Raw genomic sequence first — 25,019 nt, forward strand, 5'->3', positions numbered from 1 at the left:
CAATATATCAATACAGAGGCCAGCGTCACCCCACTATATGTATACAGGGGTTCCCCAATATATCAATACAGAGAGGTCACCCCCACTATATGTATACAGGGGTTCCCCAATATATCAATACAAAGAGGTCACCCCCACTATATGTATACAGGGGTTCCCCAATATATCGATACAAAGAGGTCACCCCACTATATGTATACAGGGGTTCCCCAATATATCGATACAAAGAGGTCACCCCACTATATGTATACAGGGGTTCCCCAATATATCATTACAAAGAGGTCACCCCACTATATGTATACAGGGGTTCCCCAATATATGACTACAGGAGGGTCACCATCACCCCACTATATGTATACAGGGGTTCCCCAATATATGACTACAGAAGGGTCACCATCACCCCGCTATAGGACTACAGAGGGGTCACCCCAAAAGAGGACTCACCCCACTATATCAGTACAGGGGTTCCCCAATATATGACTAGAGAGGTCAGTGTTACCCTACTATAGTAATATAGGGGCTCCCCAATATATCAATACAGAGGATCACCATCACCCCGCTATGAGTACAGAGTGATCAGAGGTGACCCCAATATATGAATACAGAGAGTGGCACCCCAACAAAATACAGCCTGGTAGTGTAACACCGCAGACACACATAATACAGAGGGAGACTAAGGCAACGCTCCGGTTGGTGGATCCGATTCTGGGTGGAGCAGTGGTGATCCGCCTTGGTGAGGATATCCAATAATAGTCAGGGGGAGGAGTCTCCTCGGAGAGGACGGCAGTGTGACAGTACGTTAGTGATTCAGTCCTGACAGCCGTACGGAGCGCCCCCTGCAGACGGGAGGACATGGAGGATGCACAGTATAAATAGGAGAAGAAGGTGCATGCAGTCATCAGCAGGACGGGGTCCAGAATGGGGCGGGGTTACAGCTTCTTTATGGGGAGAGGCCGGCGGAAGAGCAGGATGTGCGGCTCTGCAGGGAGAAAGAAAAAAAACAAAGATCACAATATAGACAATAATATACGGGAAATACAAAACACAGCCCCTATGGGGAGTGACAGCCTGGGGGCCCCAGAAATGATCCACCCCGAGGTCTACGGGGGGGGGGCCACAGCAATGATCAGCCCCGAGGTCTACGGGGGGGGCCACAGCAGTGATCAGCCCCGAGGTCTACGGGGGAGGCCACAGCAATGATCAGCCCCGAGCTCTACGGGGGAGGCCACAGCAATGATCAGCCCCGAGCTCTACGGGGGGGGGGAGGGGGGGGTACACAGCAATGATCAGCCCCGAGGTCTACGGGGGGGCCACAGCAGTGATCAGCCCCGAGGTCTACGGGGGAGGGGCCACAGCAGTGATCAGCCCAAGGTCTACGGGGGGGGGGGCCACAGCAGTGATCAGCCCCGAGCTCTACGGGGGGGGGGGCCACAGCAGTGATCAGCCCCAAGCTCTACGGGGGGGGGGACCCCACAGCAGTGATCTGCCCCGAGGTGTACCCACAGCAATGATCAGCCCCGAGGTCTACGGGGGAGGCCACAGCAATGATCAGCCCGAGGTCTACGGGGGGGAGGGTGGCCACAGCAGTGATCAGCCCCGAGGTCTACGGGGGGGAGGGGGGGGCCACAGCAGTGATCAGCCCCGAGGTCTACGGGGGGGGGCGGGGGCCACAACAGTGATCAGCCCCGAGGTCTACGGGGGGGGGGGGGCCACAGCAGTGATCAGCCCCGAGGTCTACGGGGGGGGGGGGGGCCACAGCAGTGATCAGCCCTGAGTTTTACGGAGAGGCCACAGCAGTGATCAGCCCAGAGTTCTACGGGGGAGCCACAGCAGTGATCAGCCCCGAGATCTATGGGGGCCACAGCAATGATCAGACCCGAGGTCTATGGGGGGGGCCACAGCAGTGATCCACCCACAATCCTCCTACGATGAAAAGTATCGTTGCTATCAGTCAGGTGTGTGCATTGAAATATACGGCGAAGGAAGTAAAAGGTAAAGTCCTCCGTACAATAAATAAAGATATAAATATATGGATTATAGTGAAGGTCACCAAACAAAGAGCAGAGAACTGTCAGACGAGCACGTTGGGTAAGGACGATGGGAAAGATATAGATGAGAACTCACATTTGTTGGTTCCTCGTAAATCGTACAGATAAAGAAGAGGGGACCGCTTGGAATATGTTCTGCTCAAAATTGCTCAACGCGTTTCGCCCAGATATGGCGTCATCAGGAAATATCATATTTATACATTCAATAAACTCACTGCATCAGGAGTTCTTCCTCTCTGCGTTTTTTGAGATACTTTGGATAAGAAGTCCCATTTCAGCCATAGGAGAGATTATGGGATAGATGTACCCCTGAATCTTCACCTAGGAGGAGGTGGTCGCTGCGAAAACTTAGGAGTTCTACCAGCATCGGGGTAGCTTACCAGTCCTCAGAGGCCTGGTAAGCAGCACCGGAGGTCCTCAGAAGCCTGGTAAGCAGCACCGGAGGTCCTCAGAAGCCTGGTAAGCAGCACCGGAGGTCCTCAGAAGCCTGGTAAGCAGCACCGGAGGTCCTCAGAAGCCTGGTAAGCAGCACCGGAGGTCCTCAGAAGCCTGGTAAGCAGCACCGGAGGTCCTCAGAAGCCTGGTAAGCAGCACCGGAGGTCCTCAGAAGCCTGGTAAGCAGCACCGGAGGTCCTCAGAGGCCTGGTAAGCAGCACCGGAGGTCCTCAGAGGCCTGGTAAGCAGCACCGGAGGTCCTCAGAGGCCTGGTAAGCAGCACCGGAGGTCCTCAGAGGCCTGGTAAGCAGCACCGGAGGTCCTCAGAGGCCTGGTAAGCAGCACCGGAGGTCCTCAGAGGCCTGGTAAGCAGCACCGGAGGTCCTCAGAGGCCTGGTAAGCAGCACCGGAGGTCCTCAGAGGCCTGGTAAGCAGCACCGGAGGTCCTCAGAGGCCTGGTAAGTAGCACCGGAGGTCCTCAGAGGCCTGGTAAGTAGCACCGGAGGTCCTCAGAGGCCTGGTAAGTAGCACCGGAGGTCCTCAGAGGCCTGGTAAGTAGCACCGGAGGTCCTCAGAGGCCTGGTAAGTAGCACCGGAGGTCCTCAGAGGCCTGGTAAGTAGCACCGGAGGTCCTCAGAGGCCTGGTAAGTAGCACCGGAGGTCCTCAGAGGCCTGGTAAGTAGCACCGGAGGTCCTCAGAGGCCTGGTAAGTAGCACCGGAGGTCCTCAGAGGCCTGGTAAGTAGCACCGGAGGTCCTCAGAGGCCTGGTAAGTAGCACCGGAGGTCCTCAGAGGCCTGGTAAGTAGCACCAGAGGTCCTCAGAGGCCTGGTAAGTAGCACTGGAGGTCCTCAGAAGCCTGGTAAGCAGCACCGGAGTTCCTCAGAAGCCTGGTAAGCAGCACCGGAGGTCCTCAGAAGCCTGGTAAGTAGCACCGGAGGTCCTCAGAAGCCTGGTAAGTAGCACCGGAGGTCCTCAGAAGCCTGGTAAGCAGCACCGGAGGTCCTCAGAAGCCTGGTAAGCAGCACCGGAGGTCCTCAGAGGTCTGGTAAGCAGCACCGGAGGTCCTCAGAGGTCTGGTAAGCAGCACCGGAGGTCCTCAGAGGTCTGGTAAGCAGCATCGGAGGTCCTCAGAGGCCTGGTAAGTAGCACCGGAGGTCCTCAGAGGCCTGGTAAGTAGCACCGGAGGTCCTCAGAGGTCTGGTAAGTAACGAATGTCCTCTTCTCTGAAGGTTGTTTTGCCCTTTTTTTGGTGACCTTCACTATGATCCATATATTTATATCACCGGTACTATTCATCATAGGAGGCGGCTGGGAGGGGGGAGGGGAGGGGCACACACCTGACTTATATCCCCGTCACTATTCATCGTAGGAGGAGGCGGGGACGAGGGAGGGGAGAGGGGAGAGGCACACACCTGACTTATATCACCGTCACTATTCATCGTAGGAGGAGGCGGGGACGAGGGAGGGGAGAGGGGAGGGGACAGGGGAGAGGGGGGGAGAGGAGGGGAGAGGGGGGGAGAGGGGCACACACCTGACTTATATCACCGTCACTATTCATCATAGGAGTATGCTGGGAGAGCAGAGGAGAGGGGAGGGGATGGGGGAGGGGCACACACCTGACTTATATCACCGTCACTATTCATCGTAGGAGGAGGCGGGGACGAGGGAGGGGAGAGGGGAGAGGACAGAGGAGAGGAGGGGACAGGGGAGAGGAGGGGACAGGGGAGAGGGGAGGGGCACACACCTGACTTATATCACCGTCACTATTCATCATAGGAGTATGCTGGGAGAGGAGAGGGGCACACACCTGACTTATATTCCCGGTACTATTCATCGTTGAAGGAGGAGGGGACGAGGGGAGGGAAGAGGGGAGGGACGAGGGGAGGGACGAGGGGAGGGACGAGGGGAGGGACGAGGGGAGGGAAGAGGGGAGGGAAGAGGGGAGGGAAGAGGGGAGGGAAGAGGGGAGGGAAGAGGGGAGGGAAGAGGGGAGGGAAGAGGGGAGGGAAGAGGGGAGGGACGAGGGGAGGGACGAGGGGAGGGACGAGGGGAGGGACGAGGGGAGGGGGAGAGGCACACACCTGACTTATATCACCGTCACTATTCATCGGGGAAGGAGGGGGGGGGGGACGGGGGAGGGGCACTCACCTGGCTCATGGATCATGTAGTGCACCCAGCCCTGGCTCTGTTGGACCCCCAGATTCCTCCACTCGGTCTCGGACATGAGGTGAGTCTTCGGCACCAGCTTAGCGATGTCCTTGGGTAACATGACGTGCCTGAGAGGAGAGACCAATCATCAGTCACCGCTAGGTGGGAGGAGACAAGTCCAGTACTGAGCTCCTCCCAGGAGTAATCAGGACATTTCCATCATTCCTCCACACATTACCGCTACTTGTATCAGGGGAGGGGGAAGCATAGAACAGGTACTCCTAGTATTGGGGGAGGGAGGGGAGTGTAATACCGGTACTCCTAGTATTGGGGGGGAGGGGAGTGTAGTACTGGTACTCGTATTGGGGGGGAGGGGAGTGTAATACCGGTACTCGTAGTATTGGGGGGGGAGGGGAGTGTAGTACCGGTACTCGAAGTATTGGGGGGGGGAGTGTAGTACCGGTATTCGTAGTATTGGGGGGGAGGGGAGTGTAGTACCGGTATTCGTAGTATTGGGGGGGAGGGGAGTGTAGTACCGGTATTCGTAGTATTGGGGGGGAGGGGAGTGTAATACCGGTATTCGTAGTATTCGCAGAGATAGAGAGGGTAAAAAAGGGGGAGGGGTATGTTTGTATATTAAGAACAGTATACAGGTAAATATGAGGGATGATATTAATAATGGAGCTATGGACGAGGCAGAATCCCTATGGGTAGAGCTTCAAAGGAAAGGCACGGTGGGGAAGGTAATATTGGGCGTATGCTATAGGCCCCCAAACCAGAGGGAGGAGGGTGAGGTGGACCTCATGTTACAGATAGGATTGGCAGCAAGGATGGGAAATGTCATTATAATGGGGGACTTTAATTATCCTGATATAGACTGGGCAGAAGGAACCGCGCATTCAGCCAAGGCTCGGCAGTTCCTAAATGTTTTGCAGGACAATTTCATGGGTCAGATGGTGAATGCACCGACAAGAAACAATGCGGTACTTGACCTACTGATTACCAACAATACAGACCTGCTCACGGATATAGAAATACGGGACAACTTAGGGAACAGTGACCATAGGTCAATTGGTTTCAGTATTAATTACAGTAATAGGAAACACAAGGGTAATATAAGGACACTGAATTTCACAAGAGCCAATTTCCCTAAACTGCGCTCGCTGCTAGAAAATATCAATTGGGATAGAACCCTGGGAACAAAGAACACGGAGGAAAAATGGGAGTGCTTCAAGAGCATACTTAACAAGGGGGTGGGCCAGTGCATTCCACAGGGAAATAAATTTAAAAGAGCAAAACTAAACCCTGGGTGGCTAAACTCCAACATAAAAATGTATATTAGAGCTAAAGAAAAGGCCTTCAAAAAATACAAGACTGAGGGCTCATTGGCAGCATTTAAGCATTACAAAGAGTGTAATAAGAAATGTAAAGACGAAATCAGGGCGGCTAAAATAGAACACGAGAGACATATAGCAGAGGAGAGCAAAAAGAACCCCAAGAAATTCTTTAAGTATATAAACAGTAGGAAAGCGAGACCAGAACACATTGGCCCCATAAAAGATGATAAAGGAAAAATGGCCACTGAGGACAGAGAAAAGGCGGAAGTGTTAAATAATTTCTTTTCTTCAGTCTTCACAAAGGAATCGGGGGGCTACACGAACCCCGCTTGTAAGGCCGAACTAAATAATACACCTCAGGAAGTGCCGCCATGGCTAACAGAGGATAGACTTGGAGCTAAACTAGAGAAACTTAACATAAATAAATCCCCGGGACCGGATGGCTTGCACCCAAGGGTTCTAAATGAGCTCAGTCAGGTGATTGCCAGACCATTATTCTTGATCTTTAAGGATAGTTTACAGACTGGTATGGTGCCAGCTGATTGGAAAAAAGCCAACGTGGTACCAATATTTAAAAAGGGGCCGAGATATATCCCGGGTAACTATAGGCCGGTCAGCCTAACATCTGTAGTCTGCAAAATTTTGGAGGGGATGATAAGGGCCACATACAAGACTTTAGTAATGAAAACGGTATTATAAGTAGTAATCAGCATGGATTCATGAAAAATCGTTCATGCCAAACCAATCTATTAACCTTCTACGATGAAGTGAGCTGCCACCTAGATAAAGGAAGACCTGTGGATGTGGTGTATCTGGATAAAGGAAGGCCTGTGGATGTGGTGTATCTGGATAAAGGAAGGCCTGTGGATGTGGTGTATCTGGATAAAGGAAGGTCTGTGGATGTGGTGTATCTGGACTTTGCAAAGGCCTTTGACACCGTTCCCCACAAACGCTTACTGTACAAACTAAGGAAGGTAGGTATGGACCATAAGGTGAGTACCTGGATAGAGAACTGGCTCCAGGGGAGAGTACAGAGGGTGGTGATTAATGGGGAGTACTCGGATTGGGCGGGTGTGGAAAGTGGGGTCCCCCAGGGTTCTGTCCTGGGACCAATCCTGTTTAATTTATTCATAAATGATCTAGAGGAGGGGATATCTAGTACAATCTCAGTATTTGCAGATGATACTAAATTAGGCATGCCAATATCTTCTATGCAGGATGTGGAAATCTTGCAAGCAGACCTGAACAAAATAACGGGGTGGGCAACTACATGGCAGATGAGATTTAATGTAGAAAAATGTAAAGTAATGCACTTGGGGGCCAGAAACCAGAAAGCAAGCTACTCACTAGGGGGGAACCTCTGGGTGAGTCTAGGATGGAAAGGGACCTGGGGGTACTGGTAGACAACAGGCTTGGCAGTGGCATGCAATGCCAAGCCGCTGCAAGCAAAGCCAACAGAATACTGGGATGTATAAAAAAGGGGATTCACTCCAGAAATAAAGAGATTATTCTCCCGCTCTACAAGACTCTGGTCCGGCCACATCTGGAGTATTCTGTCCAGTTCTGGGCACCGGTCCTCAGGAAGGATGTGCTGGAACTGGAGAAAGTCCAGAGAAGGGCAACAAAAATAATTAGGGGAATGGAGGACATCAGCTATGAGGAAAGACTACAAGCACTGAACTTATTCTCTCTGGAGAAGAGACGATTGAGGGGGGATATGATATCAATGTACAAATACTGTACTGGTGACCCTAGCATAAGGAACAAACTATTTAGAGTAAGGGAATACAATAAGACACGTGGCCACTCACTAAAACTAGAGGAAAGGCGGTTTAACCTTAAAGTGCGTAAGGGGTTCTTCACTGTAAGAGCGGTAAGGATGTGGAATTCTCTTCCGCAAGCAGTCGTATCAGCGGGGAGCATTGATAGTTTCAAAAAACTATTGGATGGACACCTTAAAGACCACAACATACAGGGGGTACACAATGTACGGTTAAAAGCAAACACACACACATAGGTTGAACTGGATGGACTTGTGTCTTTTTTCAGCCTCACTAACTATGTAACTATGTAACTATTGGGGGGGAGGGGAGTGTAATACCGGTACTCGTAGTATTGGGGGGGAGGGGAGTGTAGTACCGGTACTCCTAGTATTGGGGGGGAGGGGAGTGTAGTACCGGTACTCCTAGTATTCGGGGGGAGGGGAGTGTAGTACCGGTACTCCTAGTATTGGGGGGGAGGGGAGTGTAGTACCGGTACTCCTAGTATTGGGGAGGGGAGTGTAGTACCGGTACTACTAGTATTGGGGGGGAGGGGAGTGTAGTACCGGTACTCCTAGTATTGGGGGGGAGGGGAGTGTAGTACCGGTACTCCTAGTATTGGGGAGGGGAGTGTAGTAGCGGTACTCCTAGTATTGGAGGGAGGGGAGTGTAGTAGCGGTACTCGTAGTATTGGGGGGGGGGAGGGTGTAGTACCGGTACTCCTAGTATTGGGGGGGGAGGGGAGTGTAGTACCGGTACTCCTAGTATTGGGGGGGGGGAGGGGAGTGTAGTACCGGTACTCCTAGTATTGGGGGGGGAGGGGAGTGTAGTACCGGTACTCCTAGTATTGGGGGGGGAGGGGAGTGTAGTACCGGTACTCCTAGTGTTACGACACCCCAAAGTATGAAAGGGGTTACAGTCGTCTAGGATAATCCACTCCCGAACACCCGGACAGCTATCGACCACTCCAATCTGCCATACATGAAGCACATCAATAATTCCCCCCCAAGTACGAGACAAGGCTCTGTAGTGAGGTTCGATCAAGAGTAACTCTCTTCTCTTTATTGAAAGAAACACACACTTATATATACTTTGAGAATACCACATGAACAATGACTGTGTAATTACAGCCAGGTGAGCTCATTAACATGCTTATCAATAGTCTCAGACCCAATTAACATACTGTCCTATTTTAGACAAAAGCACTGAGTTAATCAGTAGACATTCTTTAGGAGGGGGCTGCTGGAAACAATCCCCCCCCCCCCTCAATCTGCAGCTAATACACATTGAATTTGCAGACATAGTGACAACCTCTTTAAAGGAATTTGGAGCGTAGCAGCTAAAACATAGGGGAACAAAGGGGGGGGCTGTACGGGCCGTGGAACAGCCGAACAAACAGACGAAAGGAGGCAGCAACAATATAATACAAAGTCAGATGGTTCTGTCACACCTAGTATTGGGGGAGGGGAGCGTAGTACCGGTACTCCTAGTATTGGGGGAGGGGAGCGTAGTACCGGTACTCCTAGTATTGGGGGGGGGAGGGGAGCGTAGTACCGGTACTCCTAGTATTGGGGGGGAGGGGAGCGTAATACCGGTACTCCTAGTATTGGGGGGGGAGGGGAGCGTAATACCGGTACTCCTAGTATTGGGGGGGGAGGGGAGCGTAGTACCGGTACTCCTAGTATTGGGGGGGAGGGGAGCGTAGTACCGGTACTCCTAGTATTGGGGGGGAGGGGAGCGTAGTACCGGTAATCCTAGTATTGGGGGGGGAGGGGAGCGTAGTACCGGTACTCCTAGTATTGGGGGGGAGGGGAGCGTAGTACCGGTACTCCTAGTATTGGGGGGGAGGGGAGCGTAGTACCGGTATTCCTAGTATTGGGGGGGAGGGGAGCGTAGTACCGGTACTCCTAGTATTGGGGGGGAGGGGAGCGTAGTACCGGTACTCCTAGTATTGGGGGGGAGGGGAGCGTAGTACCGGTACTCCTAGTATTGGGGGGGAGGGGAGCGTAGTACCGGTACTCCTAGTATTGGGGGGGAGGGGAGCGTAGTACCGGTACTCCTAGTATTGGGGGGGAGGGGAGCGTAGTACCGGTATTCCTAGTATTGAGGGGAGGGGAGCGTAGTACCGGTACTCCTAGTATTGGGGGGGAGGGGAGTGTAGTACCGGTACTCCTAGTATTGGGGGGGAGGGGAGCGTAGTACCGGTACTCCTAGTATTGGGGGGGAGGGGAGCGTAGTACCGGTACTCCTAGTATTGGGGGGGAGGGGAGCGTAGTACCGGTACTCCTAGTATTGGGGGGGAGGGGAGCGTAGTACCGGTACTCCTAGTATTGGGGGGGAGGGGAGCGTAGTACCGGTACTCCTAGTATTGGGGGGGGGAGGGGAGCGTAGTACCGGTACTCCTAGTATTGGGGGGGGGGGAGGGGAGCGTAGTACCGGTACTCCTAGTATTGGGGGGGAGGGGAGCGTAGTACCGGTACTCCTAGTATTGGGGGGAGGGGAGCGTAGTACCGGTACTCCTAGTATTGGGGGGGAGGGGAGCGTAGTACCGGTACTCCTAGTATTGGGGGGGAGGGGAGCGTAGTACCGGTACTCCTAGTATTGGGGGGAGGGGAGCGTAGTACCGGTACTCCTAGTATTGGGGGGGGGAGGGGAGCGTAGTACCGGTACTCCTAGTATTGGGGGGGGAGGGGAGCGTAGTACCGGTACTCCTAGTATTGGGGGGGAGGGGAGCGTAGTACCGGTACTCCTAGTATTGGGGGGGAGGGGAGCGTAGTACCGGTACTCCTAGTATTGGGGGGGAGGGGAGCGTAGTACCGGTACTCCTAGTATTGGGGGGGAGGGGAGCGTAGTACCGGTACTCCTAGTATTGGGGGGAGGGGAGCGTAGTACCGGTACTCCTAGTATTGGGGGGAGGGGAGCGTAGTACCGGTACTCCTAGTATTGGGGGGGAGGGGAGTGTAGTACCGGTACTCCTAGTATTGGGGGGAGGGGAGCGTAGTACCGGTACTCCTAGTATTGGGGGGAGGGGAGCGTAGTACCGGTACTCCTAGTATTGGGGGGAGGGGAGCGTAGTACCGGTACTCCTAGTATTGGGGGGAGGGGAGCGTAGTACCGGTACTCCTAGTATTGGGGGGAGGGGAGCGTAGTACCGGTACTCCTAGTATTAGGGGGGAGGGGAGCGTAGTACCGGTACTCCTAGTATTGGGGGGGGGGAGGGGAGCGTAGTACCGGTACTCCTAGTATTGGGGGGAGGGGAGCGTAGTACCGGTACTCCTAGTATTGGGGGGGGGAGGGGAGCGTAGTACCGGTACTCCTAGTATTGGGGGGAGGGGAGTGTAGTATTATGGGATGGGGGAGGGTACTTATAGTACTATAGGATGGGGGAGGGGAATGTAGTATTATGGGATGGGGGAGGGGGAATGTAGTATTATGGGATGGGGGAGGGGAATGTAGTATTATGGGATGGGGGAGGGGGAATGTAGTATTATGGGATGGGGGAGGGGAATGTAGTATTATGGGATGGGGGAGGGGAATGTAGTACTATAGGATGGGGGAGGGGAATGTAGTATTATGGGATGGGGAGGGGAGTGTAGTATTATGGAAGGGGGGAGGGTACTTATAGTACTATAGGATGGGGGAGGGGAATGTAGTATTATGGGATGGGGGAGGGGAATGTAGTATTATGGGAGGGGGGAGGGTACTTATAGTACTATAGAATGGGGGAGGGGAATGTAGTATTATGGGATGGGGGAGGGGGAATGTAGTATTATGGGATGGGGGAGGGTACTTATAGTACTATAGGATGGGGGAGGGGAATGTAGTATTATGGGATGGGGGAGGGGAATGTAGTATTATGGGATGGGGGAGGGGAATGTAGTATTATGGGATGGGGGAGGGGAATGTAGTATTATGGGATGGGGGAGGGGAATGTAGTATTATGGGATGGGGGAGGGGAATGTAGTATTATGGGATGGGGGAGGGTACTTATAGTACTATAGGATGGGGGAGGGGTACATACCGGTACTCGAAGCACTCGTCGTCATACTTATCGGAGTAATAAATATTCTTGGCGGACATTTCTCTTCTCTTCTCTCCGCTCCGATCTTCTCTTCCCGCCGCGCTTCAAACCGCCCACAGACCGTCAGCCATTGGACGGCCGGAGCGACCAATCCGCACACCGCCAGTCACTGGAGGCGGGGCCAGAGCTCAGAACGAGGCGTGAGACGCCCAACCAAGATGGCGGCGCTGCTGGTGACGTCACGGTGACGAAGAGCTCGGCGGAGCCGGAAGTGGCCGAAAAAAGTTTCGTGTGAGAGAAGAAGGAAGAAAGTTTACCGAGACCGGGAGATCCGCCGGGCCCCACCCCCCGCCCGCCCCTCCCCCGCTTCATGCTGTCCTGGTGAGTGAGGGGGGAACCCCGAGATATATCCAACCCCCACTACACCCCTCCCCCACTACTCTGTACCCCCATTACACCCCTCCCCCCATACTCTGTACCCCCATTACACCCCTCCCCCCATACTCTGTACCCCCATTACACCCCTCCCCCACTACTCTGTACCCCCATTACACCCCTCCCCCCATACTCTGTACCCCCATTACACCCCTCCCCCACTACTCTGTACCCCCACTACACCCCTCCCCCCATACTCTGTACCCCCCAATACACCCCTCCCCCATACCCTGTACCCCCATCACCCCCCCCCCACTACACCCCTCCCCCCATGCCCTGTACCCCCCATTACACCCCTCCCCCACTACTCTGTACCCCCATTACACCCCTCCCCCCATACTCTGTACCCCCATCACCCCCCCCACTACACCCCTCCCCCCATGCCCTGTACCCCCATCACCCCCCCCCCCACTACACCCCTCCCCCCATGCCCTGTACCCCCCACTACACCCCTCCCCCACTCTGTACCCCCAATGCACGCTTCCCCCCCCCCTCCTGTCAGTGGACTCCTCCCTCCCCCCTCTCCTCCTGTCATTGGACTCCTCCCTCCCCCCTCTCCTCCTGTCATTGGACTCCTCCCCCCTCCTCTCCTCCTGTCATTGGACTCCTCCCCCCTCCTCTCCTCCTGTCAGTGGACTCCTCTCCCCCCCTCTCCTCATGTCAGTGGACTCCTCCCTCCTCCCCCCTCTGGTCAGTGGACTCCTCCCTCCTCCGGTCAGTGGACTCCTCCCCCCTCTCCTCCTGTCAGTGGACTCCTCTCCCCCCCTCTCCTCCTGTCAGTGGACTCCTCTCTCCCCCCCCCTCTCCTCCTGTCAGTTGACTCCTCTCACCCCCCCCCCCCCTCTCCTCCTGTCAGTTGACTCCTCTCACCCCCCCCCCTCCTGGCGTAGAGGGTACGGTGTAGGGATACATTGTGACGTAGAGGGTACGGTGTAGGGATACGTTGTGACGTAGAGGGTACGGTGGTGGGATACATTGTGACGTAGAGGGTACGGTGGAGGGATACGATGTGGCGTAGAGGGTTACGGTGGAGGGATACGTTGTGGCGTAGAGGGTACGGTGGTGGGATACGATGTGGCGTAGAGGGTACGGTGGAGGGATACGTTGTGGCGTAGAGGGTACGGTGGTGGGATACGATGTGGCGTAGAGGGTACGGTGGAGGGATACGTTGTGGCGTAGAGGGTACGGTGGTGGGATACGATGTGGCGTAGAGGGTACGGTGGAGGGATACGATGTGGCGTAGAGGGTTACGGTGTAGGGATACGTTGTGGCGTAGAGGGTACGGTGGTGGGATACGATGTGGCGTAGAGGGTACAGTGTAGGGATACGTTGTGACGTAGAGGGTTACGGTGTAGGGATACGTTGTGGCGTAGAGGGTACGGTGGTGGGATACGATGTGGCGTAGAGGGTACGGTGGAGGGATACGATGTGGCGTAGAGGGTACGGTGGAGGGATACGATGTGGCGTAGAGGGTTACGGTGTAGGGATACGTTGTGGCGTAGAGGGTACGGTGGTGGGATACGATGTGGCGTAGAGGGTACGGTGGAGGGATACGATGTGGCGTAGAGGGTACGGTGTAGGGATACGTTGTGACGTAGAGGGTACGGTGGTGGGATACGTTGTGGCGTAGAGGGTACGGTGTAGGGATACGTTGTGGCGTAGAGGGTACGGTGGTGGGATACGATGTGGCGTAGAGGGTACGGTGGAGGGATACGTTGTGGCGTAGAGGGTACGGTGGTGGGATACGATGTGGCGTAGAGGGTACGGTGTAGGGATACGTTGTGGCGTAGAGGGTTACGGTGTAGGGATACGTTGTGGCGTAGAGGGTACGGTGTAGGGATACGTTGTGACGTAGAGGGTACGGTGGAGGGATACGTTGTGGCGTAGAGGGTACGGTGTAGGGATACGATGTGACGTAGAGGGTACGGTGTGGGGATACATTGTGACGTAGAGGGTACGGTGGAGGGATACGATGTGACGTAGAGGGTACGGTGTGGGGATACATTGTGACGTAGAGGGTACGGTGGAGGGATACGATGTGGCGTAGAGGGTTACGGTGTAGGGATACGTTGTGACGTAGAGGGTACGGTGGAGGGATACGATGTGGCGTAGAGGGTACGGTGTAGGGATACATTGTGACGTAGAGGGTACGGTGGAGGGATACGATGTGGCGTAGAGGGTACGGTGGAGGGATACGTTGTGACGTAGAGGGTACGGTGGAGGGATACGATGTGGCGTAGAGGGTTACGGTGTAGGGATACGTTGTGGCGTAGAGGGTACGGTGGAGGGATACGTTGTGACGTAGAGGGTACGGTGGTGGGATACATTGTGGCGTAGAGGGTACGGTGGTGGGATACGATGTGGCGTAGAGGGTACGGTGTAGGGATACGTTGTGGCGTAGAGGGTACGGTGGTGGGATACATTGTGGCGTAGAGGGTACGGTGGTGGGATACGATGTGGCGTAGAGGGTACGGTGGAGGGATACGATGTGGCGTAGAGGGTTACGGTGTAGGGATACGTTGTGGCGTAGAGGGTACGGTGGAGGGATACGTTGTGACGTAGAGGGTACGGTGGTGGGATACGTTGTGGCGTAGAGGGTACGGTGTAGGGATACGTTGTGGCGTAGAGGGTACGGTGGTGGGATACGATGTGGCGTAGAGGGTACGGTGGAGGGATACGTTGTGGCGTAGAGGGTACGGTGGAGGGATACGATGTGGCGTAGAGGGTTACGGTGTAGGGATACGTTGTGGCGTAGAGGGTTACGGTGTAGGGATACGTTGTGGCGTAGAGGGTACGGTGTAGGGATACGTTGTGACGTAGAGGGTACGGTGGAGGGATACGTTGTGGCGTAGAGGGTACGGTGTAGGGATACGATGTGACGTAGAGGGTACGGTGTGGGGATACATTGTGACGTAGAGGGTACGGTGGAGGGATACGATGTGACGTAGAGGGTACGGTGTGGGGATACATTGTGACGTAGAGGGTACGGTGGTGGGATACATTGTGGCGTAGAGGGTACGGTGGAGGGATACGTTGTGACGTAGAGGGTACGGTGTAGGGATACGATGTGGCGTAGAGGGTTACGGTGTAGGGATACGTTGTGGCGTAGAGGGTACGGTGGAGGGATACGTTGTGACGTAGAGGGTACGGTGGTGGGATACGTTGTGGCGTAGAGGGTACGGTGGTGGGATACGATGTGGCGTAGAGTTTACGGTGGAGGGATACGATGTGGCGTAGAGGGTTACGGTGTAGGGATACGTTGTGGCGTAGAGGGTTACGGTGTAGGGATACGTTGTGGCGTAGAGGGTACGGTGTAGGGATACGTTGTGACGTAGAGGGTACGGTGGAGGGATACGATGTGACGTAGAGGGTACGGTGTGGGGATACGATGTGACGTAGAGGGTACGGTGTAGGGATACGATGTGGCGTAGAGGGTACGGTGGAGGGATATGTTGTGGCGTAGAGGGTACAGTGTAGGGATACGTTGTGGCGTAGAGGGTACGGTGGAGGGATACGTTGTGACGTAGAGGGTACGGTGGAGGGATACGTTGTGACGTAGAGGGTACGGTGTAGGGATACGATGTGGCGTAGAGGGTACGGTGTAGGGATACGATGTGGCGTAGAGGGTACGGTGGAGGGATACGTTGTGGCGTAGAGGGTACGGTGTAGGGATACGATGTGACGTAGAGGGTACGGTGTAGGGATACGATGTGACGTAGAGGGTACGGTGTAGGGATACGATGTGACGTAGAGGGTACGGTGTAGGGATACGTTGTGGCGTAGAGGGTACGGTGGAGGGATACGATGTGACGTAGAGGGTACGGTGGAGGGATACGTTGTGACGTAGAGGGTACGGTGTAGGGATACGATGTGTCGTAGAGGGTACGGTGTAGGGATACGATGTGACGTAGAGGGTACGGTGTAGGGATACGATGTGACGTAGAGGGTACGGTGTAGGGATACGATGTGTCGTAGAGGGTACGGTGGAGGGATACGTTGTGACGTAGAGGGTACGGTGTAGGGATACGATGTGGCGTAGAGGGTACGGTGTAGGGATACGATGTGACGTAGAGGGTACGGTGTAGGGATACGATGTGACGTAGAGGGTACGGTGTAGGGATACGATGTGGCGTAGAGGGTACGGTGTAGGGATACGATGTGACGTAGAGGGTACGGTGTAGGGATACGATGTGACGTAGAGGGTACGGTGGAGGGATACGTTGTAACCACTGGCAGCCAATTAGACAGATTGTAGGCGGGTTGATGACGGGTGCTGTTGCTCGGGGTTACGGTGGTCTTTACACACGGAGGGTTCCATCACCTGGGGGAGGGGCCAAGCTAGATGAGATTTGCATATAACCCTGGCTACCTATTGGCTGGATGCTCTGATCCCTTCCTGACCTCTCCAGGATTTCATCATTGACAGGTCCTCTTCAGGCTGTAGTAATGGGGGGGGCTGCAACTGCAGGTTAGCTTTCACAGGGGGGTGTTTTGTAGTTGCCGGGGGTTACGGCTGGGATTCTGATCACAATGTATCACATGATGAGCCACCCCTTTGGCATCACTGAGATCCGTCTTCCTTCCTGCCCAATCGCTGACTCAGGTGGATTGTCCTTTGCAGCCATTAATCACACAGCTCTGTGCCGGGGAGGAGGGGCAGATATTACTGACCGTAGAGCTGGGGTAGTCTGTGTAGGAGTAGGATAGGGGTAGATTGGTTCAGTCGGGAGGAGTAGGATAGGGGTAGATTGGTTCAGTCGGGAGGAGTAGGATAGGGGTAGATTGGTTCAGTCGGGAGTAGTAGGATAGGGGTAGATTGGTTTAGTCGGGAGTAGTAGGATAGGGGTAGATTGGGTCAGTCCGGAATAGTAGGATAGGGGTAGATTGGTTCAGTCGGGAGGAGTAGGATAGGGGTAGATTGGTTCAGTCGGGAGTAGTAGGATAGGGGTAGATTGGTTCAGTCGGGAGGAGTAGGATAGGGGTAGATTGGTTTAGTCGGGAGTAGTAGGATAGGGGTAGATTGGGTCAGTCCGGAATAGTAGGATAGGGGTAGATTGGTTCAGTCGGGAGGAGTAGGATAGGGGTAGATTGGGTCAGTCGGGAGTAGTAGGATAGGGGTAGATTGGTTCAGTCCGGAATAGTAGGATAGGGGTAGATTGGTTCAGTCGGGAGGAGTAGGATAGGGGTAGATTGGGTCAGTCGGGAGGAGTAGGATAGGGGTAGATTGGGTCAGTCGGGAGGAGTAGGATAGGGGTAGATTGGTTCAGTAGGGAGTAGTAGGATAGGGGTAGATTGGTTCAGTCGGGAGGAGTAGGATAGGGGTAGATTGGTTCAGTCGGGAGGAGTAGGATAGGGGTAGATTGGTTCAGTCGGGAGGAGTAGGATAGGGGTAGATTGGTTCAGTCGGGAGGAGTAGGATAGGGGTAGATTGGTTCAGTCGGGAGGAGTAGGATAGGGGTAGATTGGTTCAGTCGAGAGTAGTAGGATAGGGGTAGATTGGGTCAGTCGGGAGTAGTAGGATAGGGGTAGATTGGGTCAGTCGGGAGTAGTAGGATAGGGGTAGATTGGGTCAGTCGGGAGTAGTAGGATAGGGGTAGATTGGTTCAGTCCGGAATAGTAGGATAGGGGTAGATTGGGTCAGTCCGGAGTAGTAGGATAGGGGTAGATTGGGTCAGTCGGGAGTAGTAGGATAGAGGTAGATTGGGTCAGTCGGGAGGAGTAGGATAGGGGTAGATTGGGTCAGTCGGGAGGAGTAGGATAGGGGTAGATTGGGTCAGTCGGGAGGAGTAGGATAGGGGTAGATTGGTTCAGTCGGGAGTAGTAGGATAGGGGTTGATTGGGTCAGCCGGGAGTAGTAGGATAGGGGTAGATTGGGTCAGTCGGGAGTAGTAGGATAGGGGTAGATTGGTTCAGTCGGGAGTAGTAGGATAGGGGTAGATTGGGTCAGTCGGGAGGAGTAGGATAGGGGTTGATTGGGTCAGCCGGGAGTAGTAGGATAGGGGTAGATTGGGTCAGTCGGGAGTAGTAGGATAGGGGTAGATTGGGTCAGTCGGGAGTAGTAGGATAGGGGTAGATTGGGTCAGTCGGGAGTAGTAGGATAGGGGTAGATTGGGTCAGTCGGGAGTAGTAGGATAGGGGTAGATAGGGTCAGTCGGGAGTAGTAGGATAGGGGTAGATTGGGTCAGTAGGGAGTAGTAGGATAGGGGTAGATTGGGTCAGTCGGGAGTAGTAGGATAGGGGTAGATTGGGTCAGTCGGGAGTAGTAGGATAGGGGTAGATAGGGTCAGTCGGGAGTAGTAGGATAGGGGTAGATTGGGTCAGTAGGGAGTAGTAGGATAGGGGTAGATTGGGTCAGTCGGGAGTAGTAGGATAGGGGTAGATTGGGTCAGTAGGGAGTAGTAGGATAGGGGTAGATTGGGTCAGTCGGGAGTAGTAGGATAGGGGTAGATTGGGTCAGTCGGGAGTAGTAGGATAGGGGTAGATTGGGTCAGTAGGGAGTAGTAGGATAGGGGTAGATTGGGTCAGTCGGGAGTAGAAGGATAGGGGTAGATTGGGTCAGTCGGGAGTAGAAGGATAGGGGTAGATTGGGTCAGTCGGGAGTAGTAGGTTAGGGGTAGATTGGGTCAGTCGGGAGTAGTAGGATAGGGGTAGATTGGGTCAGTCGGGAGTAGTAGGATAGGGGTAGATTGGGTCAGTCGGGAGTAGTAGGATAGGGGTAGATTGGGTCAGTCGGGAGTAGTAGGATAGGGATAGATTGGGTCAGTCGGGAGGAGTAGGATAGGGATAGATTGGGTCAGTTGGGGGTAGTAGGATAGGGGGAGATTGGGTCAGTCGGGAGTAGTAGGATAGGGGGAGATTGGGTCAGTCGGGAGTAGTAGGATAGGGGGAGATTGGGTCAGTCGGGAGTAGTAGGATAGGGGTAGATTGGGTCAGTCGGGAGTAGTAGGATAGGGGTAGATTGGGTCAGTCGGGAGTAGTAGGATAGGGGTAGATTGGGTCAGTCGGGAGTAGTAGGATAGGGATAGATTGGGTCAGTCGGGAGGAGTAGGATAGGGATAGATTGGGTCAGTTGGGGGTAGTAGGATAGGGGGAGATTGGGTCAGTCGGGAGTAGTAGGATAGGGGGAGATTGGGTCAGTCGGGAGTAGTAGGATAGGGGGAGATTGGGTCAGTCGGGAGTAGTAGGATAGGGGGAGATTGGGTCAGTCGGGAGTAGTAGGATAGGGGGAGATTGGGTCAGTCGGGAGTAGTAGAATAGGGGTAGATTGGTTCCGTCGGGAGTAGTAGGATAGGGGTAGATTGGGTCAGTCGGGAGTAGTAGGATAGGGGTAGATAGGGTCAGTCGGGAGTAGTAGGATAGGGGTAGATTGGGTCAGTAGGGAGTAGTAGGATAGGGGTAGATTGGGTCAGTCGGGAGTAGTAGGATAGGGGTAGATTGGGTCAGTCGGGAGTAGTAGGATAGGGGTAGATTGGGTCAGTCGGGAGTAGTAGGATAGGGGTAGATTGGGTCAGTCGGGAGTAGTAGGATAGGGGTAGATTGGGTCAGTCGGGAGTAGTAGGATAGGGGTAGATTGGGTCAGTAGGGAGTAGTAGGATAGGGGTAGATTGGGTCAGTCGGGAGTAGTAGGATAGGGGTAGATTGGGTCAGTCGGGAGTAGTAGGATAGGGGTAGATTGGGTCAGTCGGGAGTAGTAGGATAGGGGTAGATAGGGTCAGTCGGGAGTAGTAGGATAGGGGTAGATTGGGTCAGTCGGGAGTAGAAGGATAGGGGTAGATTGGTTCAGTTGGGGGTTGTAGTGGCTGTACGGTTCAGTTGGGGGTAGTAGGCTAGGGGTAGATTGGTTCAGTTGGGGGTAGTAGGCTAGGGGTAGATTGGTTCAGTTGGGGGATAGTAGTGGCTGTACGGTTCAGTTGGGGGTAGTAGGCTAGGGGTAGATTGGTTCAGTTGGGGGTAGTAGGCTAGGGGTAGATTGGGTCAGTTGGGGGATAGTAGTGGCTGTACGGTTCAGTCCGGGGTAGTAATGGGGTTAGCGGAGGCTCCATGAATCCGGTTATCTCCTCCTCCTGGAGCCTCCCCTCCGGCATTCCCTATGTGTCTGGACCCGCTCTTGGCTCGGGAAGGGGGGGGGGAGGTGTTTGTGATCTTATCACCAGAGTTGGTGATCAGGAAGTGGTTGTGATCGGAGGAGGGGGAAGGTGCGTTGAACTCTCCTCTCCCCTGGATCTCTCCACTCACATGTAGGAAGTTTTGGAAGTGGTTTTGGTGAGAGGTGTCGGTGAGTCTCGCCCTGTCGGGGTGTCTCTCACCCTCTGTGTTGGGTTCAGGGATGGGGAAGGACCGCCCCTTTCTGTGTTACTCTTAGTTCCTGAAAGTGACTTTAACCCCTTCTTGTCCCTGCCATGCAGGTCGTAGAGGAGCAGGTCGGTTTGGGTGGCCGTCATGGAGTACGTGGTAAGAAGAAGGTCCCGGTTCTTGGCCTGGTGTCGGTGGTGGGCTTTGTGATCTCTCTTTGCGGTGATTTTGGTGGAGGGTTCTGGGCGCACTGTTGGCTTCTTCTTCAGGGCTTCTGCCTCGTCTTTCCATGTATACGGGGTTAATTTGGTGTCGGCATAGATACATTACTCACCGTAGCCGTAATCTATATCTATATTTACTGGAAACACGAGGAATGCCAAGCAGGAACCTTCTCATGCTGTGAGAGTTCCTCCAGATGTGGAACTACAAGGCTCAGGGGTAATTGTGGGTCTATAGTAGATTTGGTAGGGGGTGGACTGGCAGTTATGGGTCTATGGTCCCACCTTCTGTAGGTTGGGTAGGGTATAGAATAGCAGTTTTGTCCCAGTATGCCTTGCTACCCTCTGTATGTTGGGTAGGTGGTGCAATGGTAGGTATTGGTGTGTAATCCCAGCATTCTCTTGCACCCTCTGTAGGTTGGTGTGCGGTGGAGTGGCACTTCCAGGTCTATACTCCCACCCTCTGTAGGTTGTCTAGGGTGTGGAATGGCAGTTGTAAATCCCTACTCCCAGCATTTACTCCTCCGTCTGTAGATTGGGTACAAGGTAGAGTGGCAGTTGTGGGTCCATAGTCCCACCATCTGTAGGTTGGGTAGGTGGAGCAGTGGCAGTTTTAGGGCCATAGTCTCAGTATGCACTGCCACCCTGTGTTGGTTGGGTAGATGGTCGAGTGGCAGTTGTGAATTCATAGTCCAGTATACCACTCTCTGTAGGTTTGGTGGGGGGGCAGTTGTGGGTCCATAGTCCCACCCTCTGTAGGTTGGGTAGGTGGAGGGGGTGGCAGTTTTGGGTCCATAGTCCCACCCTCTGTAGGTTGGGTAGGTGGTGGAGTGGCAGTTGTAGGTCCATAGTCCCACCCTCTGTAGGTTGGAAAGGGGGTGGAGTTGAATTTATGGGTTCATAGTCCCACCTTCTGTAGGTTGGGGGTGGAGTGACATTTATGGGTTCATAGTCCCACCCTCAGTAGGTTGGAAAGGGGGTGGAGTGGCAGTTGTAGGTCCATAGTCCCACCCTCTGTAGGTTGGAAAGGGGGTGGAGTTGAATTTATGGGTTCATAGTCCCACCCTCTGTAGGTTGGAAAGGGGGTGGAGTTGAATTTATGGATTCATAGTCCCACCCTCTGTAGGTTGGAAAGGGGGTGGAGTTGAATTTTATGGGTTCATAGTCCCACCCTCTGTAGGTTGGAAAGGGGGGTGGAGTGGAATTGATGGGTTCGTAGTCCCACCCTCTGTAGGTTGGAAAGGGGGTGGAGTTGAATTTATGGGTTCATAGTCCCACCCTCTGTAGGTTGGAAAGGGGGTGGAGTTGAATTTATGGATTCATAGTCCCACCCTCTGTAGGTTGGAAAGGGGGTGGAGTGGAATTGATGGGTTCATAGTCCCACCCTCTGTAGGTTGGGAAGGGGGTGGAGTAGAATTGATGGGTCCATAGTCCCACCCTCTGTAGGTTGGGTAGGGGGTGGAGTGGCAGTTGTAGGTTCATAGTCCCACCCTCTGTAGGTTGGAAAGGGGGTGGAGTGGAATTGATAGGTTCATAGTCCCACCCTCTGTAGGTTGGGTATGGGGTGGAGTGGAATTTATGGGTCCATAGTCCCACCCTCTGTAGGTTGGGTATGGGGTGGAGTGGAATTTATGGGTCCATAGTCCCACCCTCTGTAGGTTGGGTAGGGGGTGGAGTTTCAGTTGTAGGTCCATAGTCCCACCCTCTGTAGGTAGGGTAGGGGGTGGAGTTTCAGTTGTAGGTCCATAGTCCCACCCTCTGTAGTTTGGAAAGGGGGTGGAGTTGAATTTATGGGTTCATAGTCCCTCCCTCTGTAGGTTGGAAAGGGGGTGGAGTGGAATTGATGGGTTCATAGTCCCACCCTCTGTAGGTTGGGTAGGGGTGGAGTTGCAGTTGTAGGTCCATAGTCCCACCCTCAGTAGGTTGGAAAGGGGGTGGAGTGGCATTTATTGGTCCATAGTCCCACCCTCTGTCGGTAGGGAAGGGGGTGGAGTGGAATTGATGGGTTCATAGTCCCACCCTCTGTAGGTAGGGTATGGGGTGGAGTGGAATTTATGGGTCCATAGTCCCACCCTCTGTAGGTTGGGTAGGGGGTGGAGTGGAATTTATGGGTCCATAGTCCCACCCTCTGTAGGTTGGGTAGGGGGAGGAGTGGCATTTATTGGTCCATAGTCCCACCCTCTGTAGGTTGGGTAGGGGGAGGAGTGGCATTTATTGGTCCATAGTCCCACCCTCTGTAGGCTGGGTAGGGGGTGGAGTGGCATTTATTGGTCCATAGTCCCACCCTCTGTAGGTTGGGTAGGGGGAGGAGTGGCATTTATTGGTCCATAGTCCCACCCTCTGTAGGTTGGGTAGGGGGAGGAGTGGCATTTATTGGTCCATAGTCCCACCCTCTGTAGGTTGGGTAGGGGGTGGAGTGGAATTTATTGGTCCATAGTCCCACCCTCTGTAGGTTGGGTAGGGGGAGGAGTGGCATTTATTGGTCCATAGTCCCACCCTCTGTAGGTTGGGTAGGGGGAGGAGTGGCATTTATTGGTCCATAGTCCCACCCTCTGTAGGTTGGGTAGGGGGAGGAGTGGCATTTATTGGTCCATAGTCCCACCCTCTGTAGGTTGGGTAGGGGGAGGAGTGGCATTTATTGGTCCATAGTCCCACCCTCTGTAGGTTGGGTAGGGGGTGGAGTGGCAGTTGTAGGTCATTAAATTCCGGAATCTGATTGGATGACAGAAGACTTTCATTGCAATCATTGATTTGGTCTGTAAGTTGTGAGATGTTTTATATCCCCCCCCCCCCCTTGCTGTCCCTTCCCCCTCCGCGTGCCGGAATACATGTCATGTCTAGACGCTCAGCCAGGTTATATATAGAGTCCCAACTTCTGGAACCGGGAGGGGGAGGGGCCGGTCACCTGGAATGGAATATTCCTCACCGTTCCACAAATAAATGGAGGAATTGGAGCCTTTTATTTAACCCCTCCCCCCACCACCATGCATGCCCAGTGCCTCTGATGACAGGTCCCCTTTAAGAGTAAAGCGTTATAGTTAATAGTTTATTCTGGGAGTTGTAGTCCCCTGAGAGACGTATGGCTCAGGTTTTCTAAAAGGGAACGCTGGGAGCAGCAGTACAGAGGCTGAGGGGGGATGCTGGGACTTGTAGTACAGAGGCTGAGGGGGATGCTGGGACTTGTAGTACAGAGGCTGAGGGGGGATGCTGGGACTTGTAGTACAGAGGCTGAGGGGGGATGCTGGGACTTGTAGTACAGAGGCTGAGGGGGGGATGCTGGGACTTGTAGTACAGAGGCTGAGGGGGGGATGCTGGGACTTGTAGTACAGAGGCTGAGGGGGGGATGCTGGGACTTGTAGTACAGAGGCTGAGGGGGGGATGCTGGGACTTGTAGTACAGCAGTACAGAGGCTGAGGGGGGGATGCTGGGACTTGTAGTACAGAGGCTGAGGGGGGATGCTGGGACTTGTAGTACAGAGGCTGAGGGGGGATGCTGGGACTTGTAGTACAGAGGCTGAGGGGGATGCTGGGACTTGTAGTACAGCAGTACAGAGGCTGAGGGGGGGGGGATGCTGGGACTTGTAGTACAGAGGCTGAGGGGGGATGCTGGGACTTGTAGTACAGAGGCTGAGGGGGATGCTGGGACTTGTAGTACAGAGGCTGAGGGGGGATGCTGGGAGCACCAGTACAGAGTCTGAGGGGGATGCTGGGACTTGTAGTACAGAGTCTGAGGGGGATGCTGGGACTTGTAGTACAGAGGCTGAGGGGGGGATGCTGGGACTTGTAGTACAGAGGCTGAGGGGGGGATGCTGGGACTTGTAGTACAGCAGTACAGAGGCTGAGGGGGGGATGCTGGGACTTGTAGTACAGAGGCTGAGGGGGGATGCTGGGACTTGTAGTACAGAGGCTGAGGGGGATGCTGGGACTTGTAGTACAGAGGCTGAGGAGGGATGCTGGGACTTGTAGTACAGAGGCTGAGGGAGATGCTGGGACTTGTAGTACAGAGGCTGAGGGGGGGATGCTGGGACTTGTAGTACAGAGGCTAAGGGGGGATGCTGGGACTTGTAGTACAGAGGCTGAGGGAGATGCTGGGACTTGTAGTACAGAGGCTTAGGGGGATGCTGGGACTTGTAGTACAGAGGCTGAGGAGGATGCTGGGACTTGTAGTACAGAGGCTGAGGGGGATGCTGGGACTTGTAGTACAGAGGCTGAGGGGGATGCTGGGACTTGTAGTACAGAGGCTGAAGGGGGATGCTGGGACTTGTAGTACAGAGGCTGAAGGGGGATGCTGGGACTTGTAGTACAGAGGCTGAAGGGGGAT

The 25,019-nt window shown here is 54.2% G+C and overlaps 2 protein-coding genes and 1 long non-coding RNA gene across 4 annotated transcripts in view; 2 read left to right on the forward strand and 1 right to left on the reverse strand.

Moving 5' to 3' along the window:
* Positions 1 to 768: 768 nt before the first annotated feature.
* Positions 769 to 12,009, reverse strand: CKS1B (CDC28 protein kinase regulatory subunit 1B). Its single transcript, XM_082275162.1, has 3 exons — positions 11,752 to 12,009; positions 4,634 to 4,761; positions 769 to 979 (listed from the first exon to the last, which is right to left on the reverse strand). The coding sequence occupies exons 1-3, from the start codon at positions 11,808 to 11,810 to the stop codon at positions 930 to 932; spliced, it is 237 nt and encodes a 78-aa protein (XP_082131288.1). The 5' UTR covers positions 11,811 to 12,009; the 3' UTR covers positions 769 to 929.
* SHC1 (SHC adaptor protein 1) overlaps positions 12,008 to 25,019 on the forward strand; it is a 47,417-nt gene continuing 34,405 nt past the window's right edge. The window contains exons 1-2 of one of the 2 annotated variants that reach the window (XM_082275148.1): positions 12,008 to 12,132; positions 20,592 to 20,637. In XM_082275148.1, coding sequence (XP_082131274.1) covers positions 20,626 to 20,637 — 12 coding nt within the window. In that variant the 5' untranslated portion in view covers positions 12,008 to 12,132; positions 20,592 to 20,625. The remainder of the gene's footprint in view (positions 12,133 to 20,591; positions 20,638 to 25,019) is intronic. The other variant, XM_082275149.1, reaches the window with a different exon arrangement.
* LOC309569363 lies at positions 21,477 to 22,461 on the forward strand. Its single transcript, XR_014226065.1, has 3 exons — positions 21,477 to 21,565; positions 21,667 to 21,719; positions 22,146 to 22,461. It is a non-coding gene; the product is annotated as an uncharacterized lncRNA (long non-coding RNA).

This window comes from Pelophylax lessonae (genome assembly GCF_965119305.1).
Source record: "Pelophylax lessonae genome assembly, chromosome: 13".
NCBI lineage: Eukaryota > Metazoa > Chordata > Amphibia > Anura > Ranidae > Pelophylax > Pelophylax lessonae.

Bases quoted from the DNA above. Each gene is read 5' to 3' on its own strand.
- CKS1B (XM_082275162.1), bottom strand. From the start codon at position 11,810: ATGTCCGCCAAGAATATTTATTACTCCGATAAGTATGACGACGAGTGC. The intron at 4,762-11,751 runs GTATGTACCCCT...CTCTCCTCTCAG, and splicing joins GACGAGTGCTTCGAGTACCG to GCACGTCATGTTACCCAAGG. The intron at 980-4,633 runs GTGAGTGCCCCT...TTCTCCCTGCAG, and splicing joins CTACATGATCCATGAGCCAG to AGCCGCACATCCTGCTCTTC.